Below are 15,920 nucleotides of genomic sequence, written 5' to 3'. Positions count from 1 at the left end.
GCACCGGGGCCGAGGTAAACAGGTCCTTCAGCCTCCCAAACGCCCTGTCCGCCTCGGCCGACCACTGCAGACGCACCGGACCCCCCTTCAAAAGAGACGTGATGGGAGCTGCCACCTGTCCAAAACCCCCGGATAAACCTCCGGTAGTAATTCGCAAACCCCAAAAACTGCTGCACCTCCTTCACAGTGGTTGGTGTTTGCCAATTACGCACGGCCGACACCCGGTCTACCTCCATCTTCACCCCTGACGCAGACAACTGATACCCCAAAAAGGAGACCGACTCCTGGAAAAACAGACACTTCTCTGCCTTCACATACAGGTCGTGCTCCACCAGCCTCCGCAACACTCTACGCACCAGGGCCACATGCTCGACACGGGTAGGCGAGTACACGAGAATGTCATCAATGTACACAACCACCCCCTGCCCCTGCATGTCCCTGAAGATCTCATCCACGAATGATTGGAAAACTGACGGAGCGTTCATCAACCCGTATGGCATGACCAGATACTCGTAATGGCCCGAGGTGGTACTAAAGGCTGTCTTCCATTCATCGCCCTCCCTGATGCGCACCAAGTTGTACGCGCTCCTGAGATCTAATTTAGTGAAGAAACGCGCCCCATGCAACGACTCAGTCATGGTCGCAATCAGCGGGAGTGGATAACTGTACTTCACCGTAATCTGATTGAGACCACGGTAATCGATGCACGGGCGCAAACCACCATCCTTTTTCTTCACAAAAAGAAACTCGAGGACGCAGGGGAAGTGGAAGGCCGTATGTATCCTTGTCTCAGAGATTCTTCTATGTAAGTCTCCATAGCTTTCTTCTCCTCTTGAGACAGAGGATACACATGGCTCCGTGGGAGCGCAGCTCCTGCCTGGAGGTCTATCGCACAATCTCCCTGCCTATGGGGCGGCAACTGCGTCGCCCTCGCCTTACTAAACGCAATAGCCAAATCCCCATACTCAGGGGGAACGTGCAATGCGGGCACCTGGTTTGGACTCTCCACCGAGGTAGCCCCCTACGGAAACGCCCAAACATCTACCCACACACTGAGCAGACCACTCCATCAGAGCCCTCTCCTGCCACGAAATGGATGGGTTATGGGTACTCAACCAGGGCATGCCCAGCACCACCGGATACGCAGGAGAGTCAATCAGAAATAGCTGAATCATCTCCTGATGACCCCCCTGCGCACACATCCTAAGTGGCGCCGTGACCTCCTGATCAAGCCCGTACCCAACGGACGTCTATCTAGGGCATGAACGGGAAAGGAACATCAACAGGAAGAAGGGGAATCCCTAACGCTAAACAAAACTTTTTATCAATAAAATTCCCAGCCGCGCCTGAATCTACCAGCGCCTTATGCTGGGAATGAGGTGCTACCTGTGGAAAACGCACAGGCATACATAAATGTGCAACAGAGAGCTCTGGGTGAGTGGGGCGCCTACTCACCTGGAGGGAATCCCCAGTGCGGGACCTGTCGTCCTCTCCCCTAGGAGGCCATCCCCAGCACCTAGCCGCGGTGTGTCCTCCCCGACCACAGTTGGTGCAAGGGATGGACCCCCTAGTAAGCCGACCCCTCCTCTCTCTAGCGCCAGCGCCCCGAGCTCCATGGGGCACGGCTCGGAAGCGCTGGAGGGTGAAATGGACGGACCCCCTCGGAACGCCCGCGGGTAGCTAGCAGGTTATCCAGCCTGATGGACATGTCGACCAACTGGTCGAACGTGAGGCTGGTGTCCCTACAGGCCAGCTCCCGACGGACGTCCTCTCGTAGACTACACCTGTAGTGATCGACGAGGGCCCGATCATTCCACCCTGCATCTGCCGCTAGAGCACGGAATTCGAGGGCAAACTCCTGAGCACTCCTCCTCCCCTGCCGGAGGAAGACCAGACGCTCCCCGCCGCTTTCCCCTCCGGGGATGAGTCAAACACCGCCTTGAAGCGGCGGGAGAACTTCGTTGTGCGTTATAGTGTCCGCGTCGATCCTCCTCCACTCCGCGTTGGCCCATTCCAACGCCTTCCCGGACAGGCAGGAGATCAGGGCGGACACGCTCTCATGTCCCGAGGGCGCCGGATGCACGGTGGCCAGGTACAGCTCCACCTGGAGAAGGAAACCCTGGCACCCGGCCGCGGTCCCATCGTAAGCCCTCGGGAGCGAGAGTCGGACTCCTCGGGGTTCTGGGTGCGGGAATAGGCTGACTGGCCGATGGTGCTGGCACGGAGGGTGGCGGTGGAGGCGTCCCCCCAGCCTCGGATGGTGGTGATCACCTCCTGCAGTGCGGTCCCCATCTGCAGGATCTGGTCCCCTTGCTCCCCGGACCCTGTCCTCCAGAGTCGCCTGGGCTGCTGCGGCTCCTGCTGATTCCATTGTGGTGTATTATTCTGTCAAGGCGTGCTGTAGGTGCAGTGGCGGAATCAAACGCAGGACGCAGACGGATAATCCAACAGACTTGTATTAAGCCGAAACACGGCAAACGGACAACACTTGCCCGAAGGCGAAATACGCACGAAGGCGAAAAAGAAACAAAACAGCGCACAAACAGGTGCGTAAACTCCAGCGCAGTGGAGAGAAGCTCAACCGAGCGAAAACACGTCTGACACAATCAATAATACACAACACCTGACAAACACAACGGGAACTAAATAAGACACTAATGACACTAAATGAAAACAGGTGTGACAACACTCAGACAAAAGCAAACGAACATGAAACATACAACGGTGGCAGCTAGTATTCCGGAGACAACGAACGCCGAAGCCTGCCCGAACAAGGGAGAGAGGCAGCCTCGGCCGAAACCGTGACAACCCCCCTTGGCATTTTTCCTATTTTGTTGCCTTACAACCTGGAATTAAAATTGATTTTTTGGGGGTTTGTATCATTTGATTTACACAACATGCCTACGACTTTGAAGGTGCAAAATATTTTTTGGGTGTGAAACAAAGTCAATACTTTGTAGAGCCACCTTTTGCAGCAATTACAGCTGCAAGTCTCTTGGGGTATGTCTCTATAAACGTGGCACATCTAGTCACTGGGATTTTTGGCCATTCTTCAAGGCAAAACTGCTCCAGCTCCTTCAAGTTGGATGGGTTCCGCTGGTGTACAGCAATCTTTAAGTCATGCCACAGATTCTCAATTGGATTGAGGTCTGGGCTTTGACTAGGCCATTCCAAGACATTTAAATGTTTCCCCTTACACCACTCGAGTGTTGCTTTCGCAGTATGCTTAGGGTCACTGTCCTGCTGGAAGGTGAACTTCCGTCCCAATCTCAGATTGTAGAATAATAGTGAAGACATCAAAACTATGAAATAACATATACAGTGAGGGAAAAAAGTATTTGATCCCCTGCTGATTTTGTACGTTTGCCCACTGACAAAGACATGATCAGTCTATAATTTTAATGGTAGGTTTATTTGAACAGTGAGAGACAGAATAACAAACAAAAAAACAGAAAAACGCAAAATGTTATAAATTGATTTGCATTTTAATGAGGGAAATTACTATTTGACCCCTCTGCAAAACATGACTTAGTACTTGGTGGGAAAACCCTTGTTGGCAATCACAGAGGTCAGATGTTTCTTGTAGTTGGCCACCAGGTTTGCACACATCTCAGGAGGGATGTTGTCCCAGATCTTCTCCAAGTCATTAAGGTTTCGAGGCTGACATTTGGCAACTCAAACCTTCAGCTCCCTCCACAGATTTTCTATGGGATTAAGGTCTGGAGACTGGCTAGGCCACTCCAGGACCTTAATGTGCTTCTTCTTGAGCCACTCCTTTGTTGCCTTGGCCGTGTGTTTTGGGTCATTGTCATGCTGGAATACCCATCCACGACCCATTTTCAATGCCCTGGCTGAGGGAAGGAGGTTCTCACCCAAGATTTGACGGTACATGGCCCCGTCCATCGTCCCTTTGTAGCGGTGAAGTTGTCCTGTCCCCTTAGCGGAAAAACACCCCGAAAGGATAATGTTTCCACCTCCATGTTTGACGGTGGGGATGGTGTTCTTTGGGTCATAGGCAGCATTCCTCCTCCTCCAAACACGGTGAGTTGAGTTGATGCTAAATAGCTCGATTTTGGTCTCATCTGACCACAACACTTTCACACAGTTCTCCTCTGAATCATTCAGATGTTCATTGGCAAACTTCAGACGGGCCTGTATATGTGCTTTCTTGAGCAGGGGACCTTGCGGGCGCTGCAGGATTTCAGTCCTTCACGGTGTAGTGTGTTACCAATTGTTTTCTTGGTGACTATAGTCCCAGCTGCCTTGAGATCATTGACAATATCCTCCCGTGTAGTTCTGGGCTGATTCCTCACCGTTCTCATGATCATTGCAACTCCACAAGGTGAGATCTTGCATGGAGCCCCAGGCCGAGGGAGATTGACAGTTATTTTGTGTTTCTTCCATTTGCGAATAATCGCACCAACTTTTGTCACCTTCTCACCAAGCTGCTTGGCGATGGTCTTGTAGCCCATTCCAGCCTTGTATAGGTCTACAATCTTGTCCCTGACATCCTTGGAGAGCTCTTTGGTCTTGGCCATGGTGGAGAGTTTGGAATCTGATTGATTGATTGCTTCTGTGGACAGGTGTCTTTTATACAGGTAACAAGCTGAGATTAGGAGCACTCCCTTTAAGAGTGTGCTCCTAATATCAGCTCGTTACCTGTATAAAAGACACCTGGGAGCCAGAAATCTTTCTGATTGAGAGGGGGTCAAATACTTATTTCCCTCATTAAAATGCAAATCAATTTATAACATATTTGACATGCCTTTTTCTGGATTTTTTGTTGATATTCTGTCTCTCACTGTTCAAATAAACCTACCATTAAAATTATAGACTGATCATGTCTTTGTCAGTGGGCAAACGTACAAAATCAGCAGGGGATCAAATACTTTTTTCCCTCACTGCATTCTCTCAACCAGCTTCACCCAGAATGCTTTTCCAACAGTCTTGAAGGAGTTCCCACATATGCTGAGCACTTGTTGGCTGTTTTTCCTTCACTCTGCTGTCCAACTCATCCCAAACCATCTCAATTGGGTTGAGGTCGGGGGATTGTGGAGGCCCGGTCATCTGATGCAGCACTCCATCTCTCTCCTTATTGGTCAAATAGCCCTTACACAGCCTGGAGGTGTGTTGGGTCATTGTCCTGTGGAAAAACAAATGATAGTCCCACTAAGCACAAACCAGGTGGGATGGCGTATCGCTGCAGAATGCTGTGGTAGCCGTGCTGGTGAAGTGTGCCTTGAATTCTAAATAAATCACTGACAGTGTCAGCAGCAAATAACCCCCACACCATAACACCTTCTCCTCCATGCTTTACGTTGGGAACTACACATGCGGAGATCATCCCTTCACCCACACCGCGTCTCACAAAGACTCTTCGGACAAATTTCCACAGGTTTATTGTCCATTGCTCCTGTTTCTTGGCCCAAGCAGGTCTCTTCTTATTATTGGTGTCCTTTAGTAGTGCTTTCTTTGCAGCAATTCGACCATGAAGGCCTGATTCACACAGTCCCCTCTGAATAGTTGATGTTGAGATGTGTCTGTTATTTGAACTTTGGGTCTTCCATTCCTGTGTCGGTCCTCATGAGAGACAATTTCATTATAGCACTTGATCGTTTTTGCGACTGCACTTGAAGAAACTTTCAAAGTTCTTGAAATGTTCCGTATTGACTGACCTTCGTGTCTTAAAGTAATGATGGAATGTCGTTTCTCTTTGCTTATTTGAGCTGTTCTTGCCATAATATGGACTTGGTCTTTTACCAAATAGGGCTATCTTCTGTATACCCCTCCTACCTTGTCACAACACAACTGATTGGCTCAAACGCATTAAGAAGGAAAGAAATTCCACAAATTAACTTTTAAGAGGCACACCTGTTAATTGAAATGTATTCCAGGTGACTACCTCATGAAGCTGGTTGAGAGAATGCCAAGAGTGTGCAAAGCTGACATCAAGGCAAAGGGTGGCCATTTGAAGAATCTCAAATATAAAATATATTTTGATTTGTTTAACACTTCTTTGGTTACTACACAATTCCATATGTGTTATTTCATAGTTTTGATGTCTTCACTATTATTCTACAATGTAAAAAATAGTAAAAATTAAGAAAAACCCTTGAATGAGTAGGGGTGTCCAAACTTTTGATTGGTAGTGTAAGTCTCCATAGCCTTGGTTTCCGGACCCGACAGCGAGTACAGTCATCCCCGGGTGGGGTGGTGCCTGGGAGAAGGTCGATTCCGCAATCTTAGGGTCGGTGCGGCGAAAGCGAAGTGGCACCGGCCTCACTGAACACCTCCCGGAGATCCTGGTACTCCACGGGAATGGCAGAGAGGTCCAAGGCAACTTCCGAGCCCCCAGGAAGACGTCCCGGGGCAGGCTGCGCTGACTTCAGGCAATGAGCATGGTAGAACGGGATCCAGCCCATGATGAAACCAGTAGACCAGACAATAAAGGGGTTGTGTCGCTGGAGCCAAGAGAAACCCAATACTATGGGAACCTGAGGAGACTTAATTAGCAGGAATTGGATCGTCTCGCTGTGGTTCCTTGATACTCGTAATTTGATGGGGGTGGTATTGTGGGTGACCTGGCCTATAGAGCACCCGTCCAGTGCTCTAACGTCCATGGGAATGGAGAGGGGCTGAGTGGGGATGCCCAGCTCGACGCCAGGGTAGTGTCCATAAAGCTCTTATCGTCAATGAGTACCCGGAGAGATTTTGACTGGTTCCCCCACCACAAACGATGGCATGAAAGGGGATGCGAGTAAGGGGAGAGGAAAAGAGTACCCACCAGAGTTCTCGCTCCTACCGGTGAGCCTGGTCTTTTAGCGGACAGGTGGACACAAAATGACCAGTAGTCCCGCAATACAGGCAACTCTTTGTATGAAGCCTGTATTGCCGTTCGCCTGGAGACAGCCTAGCTCTGCCTAGTTCATCGGCTCGGGAAGAGGTGAATCGGCAGACTTCGGAGACTCGGGTAGCATCTGGTTCTCTCGGCAACCGAGCCGTCGGGGACTTCCGGGATGCCTTGGAGGCATCGGACTTCCTCTCCTTCCATCAATCCGAATGGTCAAGCCGATGAGTGAGTCAAAATCTGTCGGTAGTTCCCGGGCTGCAAGCTCGTCCTTAACTTCATCCGATACTCCGTGCAGGAACGTGTCGAACAGCGCTTTCGGGTTCCAGGCACACTCAGCTGCCAACGTGCGGACATCCACTGCATAGTCTGCCACACTGCGGGATTCTTGCCGAAGCTGGAGTAACTTCTGGGCAGCCTCTCTCCCGGACAACGTTGCATCGACAACCTTCTTTACCTCCTGCATGAACTCCTCCAGACTGAAGCATACGGCCGACTGTTGTTCCCACACTGCCGTAGCCCAGGCGAGAGCCCTCCCGGACATCAGCGTGATGAGGTACGCTATCTTAGAGCGGTCCGAGGGGAAGGAGGAGGGCTGCAGCTCGATGATGAGCGAACACTGAGTGAGAAATGCCCGACAGGTTCCCAACTCTCCAGCGATGCGTTCCGGGGAAGGTAAGCAGGGTTCTCGGGAAACCGGGGTGGCCGGGGAGGCCGCGCTGCTAACAGCCGGGTTACTGAGGAGCTGGGAGGTTACCGTCGTGGTAGGCTGCCTAACAGACAACCCGCGGAATGTGTTAAACGCTCGGTCATGGCGTTCGGCCAAGGTCTGGAACCCTTCCATGAGACCACAAAGCAACTCCTCATGCCTTCCAATGGTGGCTCCTTGGGAGGCGATGGCGTTGCGGAGCCACCATTGGAAGGCAAAGAGAAACGGCAGTCCATCATTACTTTAAGACATGAAGGTCAGTCAACACAGAAAATGTCAAGAACTTTGAAAGTTTCTTCAAGTGCAGTCGCAAAAATCATCAAGTGCTATGATGAAACTGGCTCTCATGAGGACCACCACAGGAATGGAAGACCAAGAGTTACCTCTGCTGCAGAGGATAAGTTCATTAGAGTTACCAGCCTCAGAAATTGCAGCCCAAATAAATGCTTCTCAGTGTTCAAGTCATAGAAACATCCCAACATCATGTAGTAACCAATAAAGTGTTAAACAAATGAAAAAATATATTCTTCAAATAGCTACCCTTTGCATTGATGACAGCTTTGCACACTCTTGGCACTCCCACATATGCTGAGTGCTCTGCGGTCCGACTCATCCCAAACCATCTCAATTGGGTTGAGGTCAGGGGATTGTGGAGGCCAAGTCATCTGATGCAGCACTCCATCACTCTCCTTCTTGGTCAAATAGCCCTTACACAGCCTGGAGGTGTGTTGGGTCATTGTCCTGTTGAAAAACAAATGATAGTCCCAGTAAGCCCAAACCAGATGGGATGGCGTATCGCTGCAGACTGCTGTAGTACCCATGCTGGTTAAGTGTGCCTTGAATTCTAAATAAATCACTGACATTGTCACCAGCAAAGCACCATCACACCTCCTCCTCCATGCTTCACGATGGGAACCACACATGCAGAGATCATCAGTTCACCCACAACAAGTCTCACAAAGACACAGCGGTTGGAACCATAAAGGACACATTTCCACCGGTCTAATGTCCATTGCTCGTGTTTCTTGGCCCAAGCAGGTCTCTTCTTATTATTGGTGTCCTTTAGTAGTCGTTTCTTTGCAGCAATTTGACCATGAAGGCTTGATTCACACAGTCCCCTCTGAACAGTTGATGTTCAGATGTGTCTGTGATTTGAACTCAGTGAAGCATTTATTTGGGCTACAATTTCTGAAGCTGGTAACTCTAATTAACTTATCCTCTGCAACAGAGTAAACTCTGGGTCTTCCATTCCTGTTGCGGTCCTCATGAGAGCCAGTTTCATCATAGCGCTTGATGGTTTTTGCGACTGCACTTGAAGAAACTTTCAATGTTGTTGAAATGTTCCGTATTGATTGACCTTCATGTCTTAAAGTAATGATGGAATGTTGTTTCTCTTTGCTTATTTGATCTGTTCTTGCCATAATATGTAGTTGGTCTTTTACCAAATAGGGGCATCTTCTGTATACCCCCCTACCTTGTCACAACACAACTGATTGGCTCGAACGCATTAAGAAGGAAATAAATTCCACAAATTAACTTTTAACAAGGCACACCTGTTAATTGAAATGCATTCCAGGTGACAACCTCATGAAGCTAGTTGAGAAAATGCCAAGAGTGTGCAAAGCTGTCATCAAGGCAAAGGGTGGCTATTTGAAGAATCTCAAATATTTGTTTAACACGTTTTTGGTTACTACATGTTTTCATATGTGTTATTTCATAGTTTTGATGTCTTCACTATTATTCTACAATGTAGAAAATAGTAAAAATAAAGAAAAACCCTGGAAAGAGTAGGTGTGTCCAAACTTTTGACATGTAGTGTACGCCTAGTTTCCTGAAACGATAAAAAATGTTTAATTACGAACCTTGTTTGTTTAGCCACAGAAAAAGACCATGATTGGCTGAGGTAATGAATGGGCTGGACATGCCGGGAGATGAGTTTGGATTGGTCTGCCATGTAGCATGCTTCTGTCTATAACTTGAGTTGGTCAGTAAGATATAAAGTTAGCCATCGAGAACTACAAAAGTTTTGTCAATTTTCTCAACAACATTGATGCCCTGAATTTAGAAGGCGCTATCGACAGATCAGTTGGAAAAAGTGAAGGTTCCATTGAATCACTTTATATCTAACCCCAAGACAGAATTGTGATGTTAGAACCAAACCATTTTTAGAGGGCATATCACAAATCCCTCCCAAGTTTCCGGACATCAGCAGGGTCAATTATGTTGAGTCACTGAGCCCTCATAGGACCCGAGCTTGTTGCAAGGCCTTGGTGGAACCTAATCAGCCAAGATTTGGAGGCTATGCAGTGGTGCTGCTGGGCAAAACGAAAGACCCAGCTCCGTCCCTCCCAGTCTAATGATTTGATTTGCTATTATTGGCTGGGTGCGAGAGGGAGGTGAAAACTCTCACCCCGTCCCCTGGGCCAGGGAGGTAGGACGGGATGTGGTTACTTGTCAGCTCATTGGCACCATCGCCCCAATAACAGAGAAGGCCTTATTTAGCATGCCGAAAGGGACCTGGCCCCTTCTCACTACCTCTCAGCGAAGTGTCCCAGTAAGCCCTTAAATCAGGGGCAATCTGTTCAATGCTCTTGAATTTGTCAACAGTTATGATGTTTCTCATGCTAGTCGAGACTATGGATGAGACTACAGAAGCCAAGATGTGAAATCAGCACCAATAGTGTGTTACTGAGCACTGCCTGCTGTCAACTGCCATTTATTAACAGCTACTATGTACTAAAACAGGTATTCTAGTCTGAATAGCCACAATTATCCCATTTAATTTCCAATGTTCTTATCTGTTTGTAAATTATGAATAAGCCATTTAAAGATTATTGGTAAATATAATTGCTTATCTGCTGTTTCGCACACAGGGTGACATGGGAGAAGATGGGCAAAGAGGTGAAGTCGGGGAGAAGGTATGTCAATTCAACTTCACCTTCTTTCCTTTGTGTTTACTCCTGGAACCTGATAGAGAGAGAGCCTGGCTCTAGAAAGGAGCAACAGCTTAATGTGAGCAATTTGAGAAACAAACAGTGGAAAGGAGCTGAAGTAGCCAGTGAAAGCAGAAGCTAAGAAAATAAGTCAGGCACTCCTGGCACTTAACATTCTTTCTTTGCGTGTAAGTGTGCCTAATTGTTGCGCTTCGGTTATGCTACATTTCCTGGTTGGATGCTTCTTGAGTTAATATGGGGCCATTTATCATTAAGACAGCTCATCTATTTATCCTACATTCCAACAATAAGGGGCAGGTCTTTGCAGTACGCCTTGTGTCAAACCAGCCTACTGGTTTGCCCATGCCTTTCAAAAACAAGGCATCGTTTCACACAGTAATCATGATTTTACTGATTTGTGTATTTGTGGGAGCCCAGTCCCAGATTAGGTTACAGTTGAACAATTCTAGGTGAAAATTGGTAATACGTTATAATACTGTTCATAATAAACCATTGATAAGGTATTTAGAAACAGTTTGCTCACCATTTTATTAATGTAAGAAAGCTAGTTATTCACACATTTTTAAACAACTTGATGATTCAAAATGATCCACTGGTCCTTATAAACCATTTACTAATCATTAGTAAAGTATTATTGCAGTCCCTAATGTCAGGGATATTTATACTTTATAAATACTTTTAAAATGTTTTGAGGAACCAGTGCAATTTCTAACAAAAAGATGGACATGCCATTGGTAGTCATTCCAGCAGTACTTAATGGTCTCAAAATGACCTAGAACATATCAATGGTTAAAAAATAACCACAGAGGATGTTTTAACTAAATATATTAAAAATGGTATTCCAAAACAGTCACATTGTTGTAGTAGTGTGATGTGTCTATGCTGAGTAAAGTAACTTTTTTCATACGAAAATGCTAAAATTAGCATTTGTTGACAGTGACCTTGTGTGGAATGCAGTCAACCAAGGTGAGAAAACAAACATCTAAATACATAATTTCGCTGAACTATTCCACTATGTTTAAAGGGTTACTACATTTAAAGGCCAAGTAAAAGTGCAGCCAAACAAAGCATTGTGAAACTAGTCTGCGGTCAAAAGACTTAAGCACTGGAAATATTGAAAGGTTATATTGTGTGCGTAACATTTCTACCTGCAAATACCTTTAAATGTCAATCACATCAAGGAATATAAATCCACTTGAGAAAAACTTGCCGGTCTGACCAGTTGTTGTGTGTAGGCTAAATCTCCCTGTTTTATGATTAGTTTGCATTCGCAAGGTTTGCAGTTTAGCAGACGCTCTTATCCAAAGCCACTTATTTTAAACTGCAAAACCCTTACGCACCACTGTACTTTGTATACCAGGGTTGGCTGGCCTTCTCTAGTCACTCGTAGGCTCAGTCACTGGTATACTTTTATTTACAAAGCCATTTTGGGTTTACTACCTTTTTATTTGGGCATTTTTATTGTTCAGAAATGTGGTGGGTACTCTCTTCGTTCACTGGACTTTATCCTGCTAACTGTTCCAAATGTCCGAACTGAATTTGGTAAAAGGTCTTTTATGTACTCTGCGCCATCGTCTTGGAACACCTTACAAAATAATTTTAAACTGGAAGAACTTGTCCCGATTGGTGTTTTTAAATCTCTGATGAAGGATTTTGAGGCTGATTCCCTGACCTGTCAATGTTTTTAATTTGCTGTTTTTGATATTGTTATACTCTTGTGAATTCATGAATGGTTTTTACTAGATTACTTGTAGTTTTTCATGTTGTCTGTCTGTAATTTTTTGTAATGACTTGGGGCTGCCTATCTTGGCCAGGACGCTCTTGAAAAAGAGATTTTAAATCTCAATGAGCCCTTCCTGGTTAAATAAAGGTTAAATAAAAAATAAAATAAACTTACAGTATTGAGGGCAGAGATTCTTGAACTTGTCCTGCTTGGGAATCAAACCCACAACCCTGGCGTTGCAAACGCTATGCTCTACGAACTGAGCCACGTGGGATCATTAGCAAAACATTCACATCCTTTTTTACAGTTTTTGTGATTAGAATGTTATATATATTTCCTTAAAGACCCCCTCCAGCCTCCTTAGCACCTCATTTATCACGTGATGTAAATAATAAAAGGTACATTTATATAGGTGGTGCAGGTCTCCATGACACAACTGAGAGGGTGGGCTTGTCTTCTATTTTGTATTTGAATGTATTATGGATCCCCATTAGCTGCTGCCAAGGCAGCAGCTACTCTTCCTGGGGTCCAGTAAAATTAAGGCAGTTATACAATTTTAAAAAATTACAATACATTCACAACAGATTTCACAACACATTAAGTGTGTGCCCTCAGGCCCCTACTCTACTACCACATATCTACAACACAAAATCCATTTGTATGTGTGTGTATAGTGCGTATGTTATCGTGTGTTTGTATGCATGTATGCAATTTCGCTGCTGCTACTCTGTAAATTATTTATGCATAGTCACTTTAACTCTACCCACATGTACATATTACTTCAACTAGCTCAACTAGCCGGTGCCCCCGCACATTGACTCTGCACCGGTACCCCCCTGTATATATAGCCTCCCTACTGTTATTTTATTTTACTTCTGCTCTTTTTTTCTCAACACTTTTTTGTTGTTGTTTTATTTTACTTTTTTTTATTAAAAATAAATGCACTGTTGGTTAAGGGCTGTAAGTAAGCATATCACTGTAATGTCTGCACCTGTTGTATTCGGCGCATGTGGCCAATACAATTTGATTTGATTTGATTTGATGTTTGTGTTGCTTCACAGTCCCCGCTGTTCCATAAGGTGTATTTCTATCTGTTTTTTAAATCTAATTTTACTGCTTGCATAAGTTACTTGATGTGGAATATGTAGTCATGGCTCTATGTAGTACTGTGCGCCTCCCATAGTCTGTTCTGGACTTGGGAACTGTGAAGAGACCTCTGGTGGCATGTCTTGTGGGGTATGCATGGGTGTCCGAGCTGTGTGCCAGTAGTTCAAACAGACAGCTCGGTGCATTCAACATGTCAATAACTCTCACAAAAACAAGTAGCGATGAAGTAAATCTCTCCTCCACTTTGAGCCAGGAGAGATTGACATGTATATTATTAATGTTATCGCTCTGTGTACATCTGTAGCTCAGTTGGTAGAGCATGGCGCTTGCAACGCCGGGGTTGTGGGTTCGATTCCCACGGGGGGCCAGTATGAAAAATGTATGCACTCACTAACTGTAAGTCGCTCTGGATAAGAGCGTCTGCTGAATGACTAAAATGTAAGGGCCAGCCGTGCTGCCCTGTTCTCAACCAATTGTCCTTCTTTGTGGCACCTGACCACACGACTGAACAGTAGTCCAGGTGCGAAAAAACTAGGGCCTGCAGGACCTGCCTTGTTGATAATGCTGTTTAGAAGCCAGAGCAGCGCTTTATTATGGAAAGACTTCTCCCCATCTTAGCTACTGTTGTATCAATATGTTTTGACCATGACAGTTTACAATCCAGGGTTACTCCAAGCAGTTTATTGTCCTCCATTGTTCCCACAATTATGGCTGATGACACAACTCCATTGATATGTTCTCGGCCATTTTGTGACCTGGAATGTCTACCAATGGCATGTCCATAATTTTATGAGAAATTACACTGGCCGCTCAAAACAATTGTAAGGTATTTATAAAGGATAAATAGTTCTCAATTTAAAAAGACACACTCAGCCAAGGATGTTTAAACACACTGTGAATATACACTCTTTCCATTACAGACTGACCAGGTGAAAAGCTATGATTCCTTTTTGATGTCACCTGTTAAATCAACTTCAATCAGTGTAGTGGCGCAGGAGGAGTTGGCTGCCGTTTTTACGGGCTCCAAACCAATTGTGCCATAGTGTGTGTTGTTTTGCGTTATTTGTAACTTATTTTGTACAAAATATTTCTGCCACAGTCTCTTATGACCAAAAAGAGCTTCTTGATATCAGGACAGCGATTACTCACCTCGTACTGGATGAAGATTTATTCTTTAACGAGTCGGACGCGAAGGATTTACTTCAGACACCCGACAAGGCCCAAATCCCCGTCATTTGCAGGAGAAAGAGACAGAGATATCGGGGACATAGGTCGGGGTGTCTGCAAGGATCCGACAGCAAGTGGGTAATCTGCCTCTACCATTAGTTCTATTTACCAATGTGCAATCATTGGATAACAAAATAGACGAGTTACGATCACGAATATCCTACCAACGGGACATTAAAACCTGTAATATCTTATGTTTCACCGAGTCGTGGCTGAACGACGACATGGATAACCTACAGCTGGCGGGGTTGACTTTGCATCGGCAAGATAGAACAGCTGCCTCCGGTAAGAGAAGGGGTGGCGGTCTGTTTATATTTGTAAACAGCAGCTGGTGCACAAAATCTGATATTAAGGAAGTCTCGAGGTTTTGCCTGACTGAGGTAGAGTATCTTGATAAGCTGTAGACCACACTATATACCAATATATACCTATATTTTTGCAGGGAAACTTAAATCTGTTTTATTTAATTTCTATCAGCATGTTAAATGTGCAACCAGAGGAAAAAAAAACTCTATACCACCTTTACTCCACACACAGAGACACGTACAAAGCTCTCCCTCGCCCTCCATTTGGCAAATCGGTGGGAAGCATTGGAGTCCGCATAGGCCAGCATCCCTGTGGAGACTTTCGACACCTTGTAGAGTCCATTCCCAGACGAATTGAGGCTGTTCTGAGGGCAAAAGCGGGTGCAACTCAATATTAGGAAGGTGTTCCTAATGTTTTGTACTCTCAGTGTAGAATATAACTGACCAGTATTACATTTTAGCCCTGGTCTCCCTTATGCACTCAACCTGACAGGCCGAGCGCTAACGTGCCTAAACCATGCTGCTGCTAAATATTTCCAGTTCGCTCATTTTTTGGAGTTAAAAAATAAATGTAGTAGCAATGGAAAGTTGGGATCCCCCTGTTTTAACAATGACCATCAAATCTACATTCAAGAGTGTGGTTTTCCCTGGATTGCAAATGTTGTTGAATGACTGGGTTTATCAGAAAGCATGTGGCCCTCACAATCTGAAAGCGCCTCGAGAGGAATACTCTTTTCTCATTTAATAGGTAAACTAGCTTATTCTACTATGGGGTTGTCTAATTGTATTGTTCATTACTCATCTTGTTGGCTGAGTAATGCTTAATATGGCCAGCTCTAGGATCTTCAAAGTGCGCCGGCAGAAATACTTTTTGGTGTTCTATAGCAGCGCTACTAAATGAATACAGGGGAAACACTAGAAGGTTGCACAAGACTAGCTTGAAATTGGGACCATATTTTGACAGAGTCCTGGCAGCACATAGGTTTTCATCGACTTGGCAACAGATTTTAATGCAAATATTATAAACTCTGCATAGAACAAAACAATT

General features: G+C 45.7%; 1 protein-coding gene across 5 annotated transcripts in view; it reads left to right on the top strand.

Annotated features, from left to right (window-relative positions):
* Positions 1–15,920, top strand: part of LOC121554441 (collagen alpha-1(XXV) chain-like) — a 407,556-nt gene that overhangs the window by 321,450 nt on the left and 70,186 nt on the right. For all 5 annotated transcript variants that reach the window (XM_041868036.2, XM_041868034.2, XM_041868035.2 and 2 more), the window contains exon 12: positions 10,430–10,474. In XM_041868036.2, the coding sequence (XP_041723970.2) occupies positions 10,430–10,474 (45 nt within the window). The remainder of the gene's footprint in view (positions 1–10,429; positions 10,475–15,920) is intronic.

This window comes from Coregonus clupeaformis, unplaced genomic scaffold (genome assembly GCF_020615455.1).
Source record: "Coregonus clupeaformis isolate EN_2021a unplaced genomic scaffold, ASM2061545v1 scaf0003, whole genome shotgun sequence".
NCBI classification, from domain to species: Eukaryota; Metazoa; Chordata; class Actinopteri; order Salmoniformes; family Salmonidae; genus Coregonus; species Coregonus clupeaformis.
Note: the sequence above shows the minus strand (reverse complement) of the source record. Positions and strands in the feature narration are given on the sequence as shown.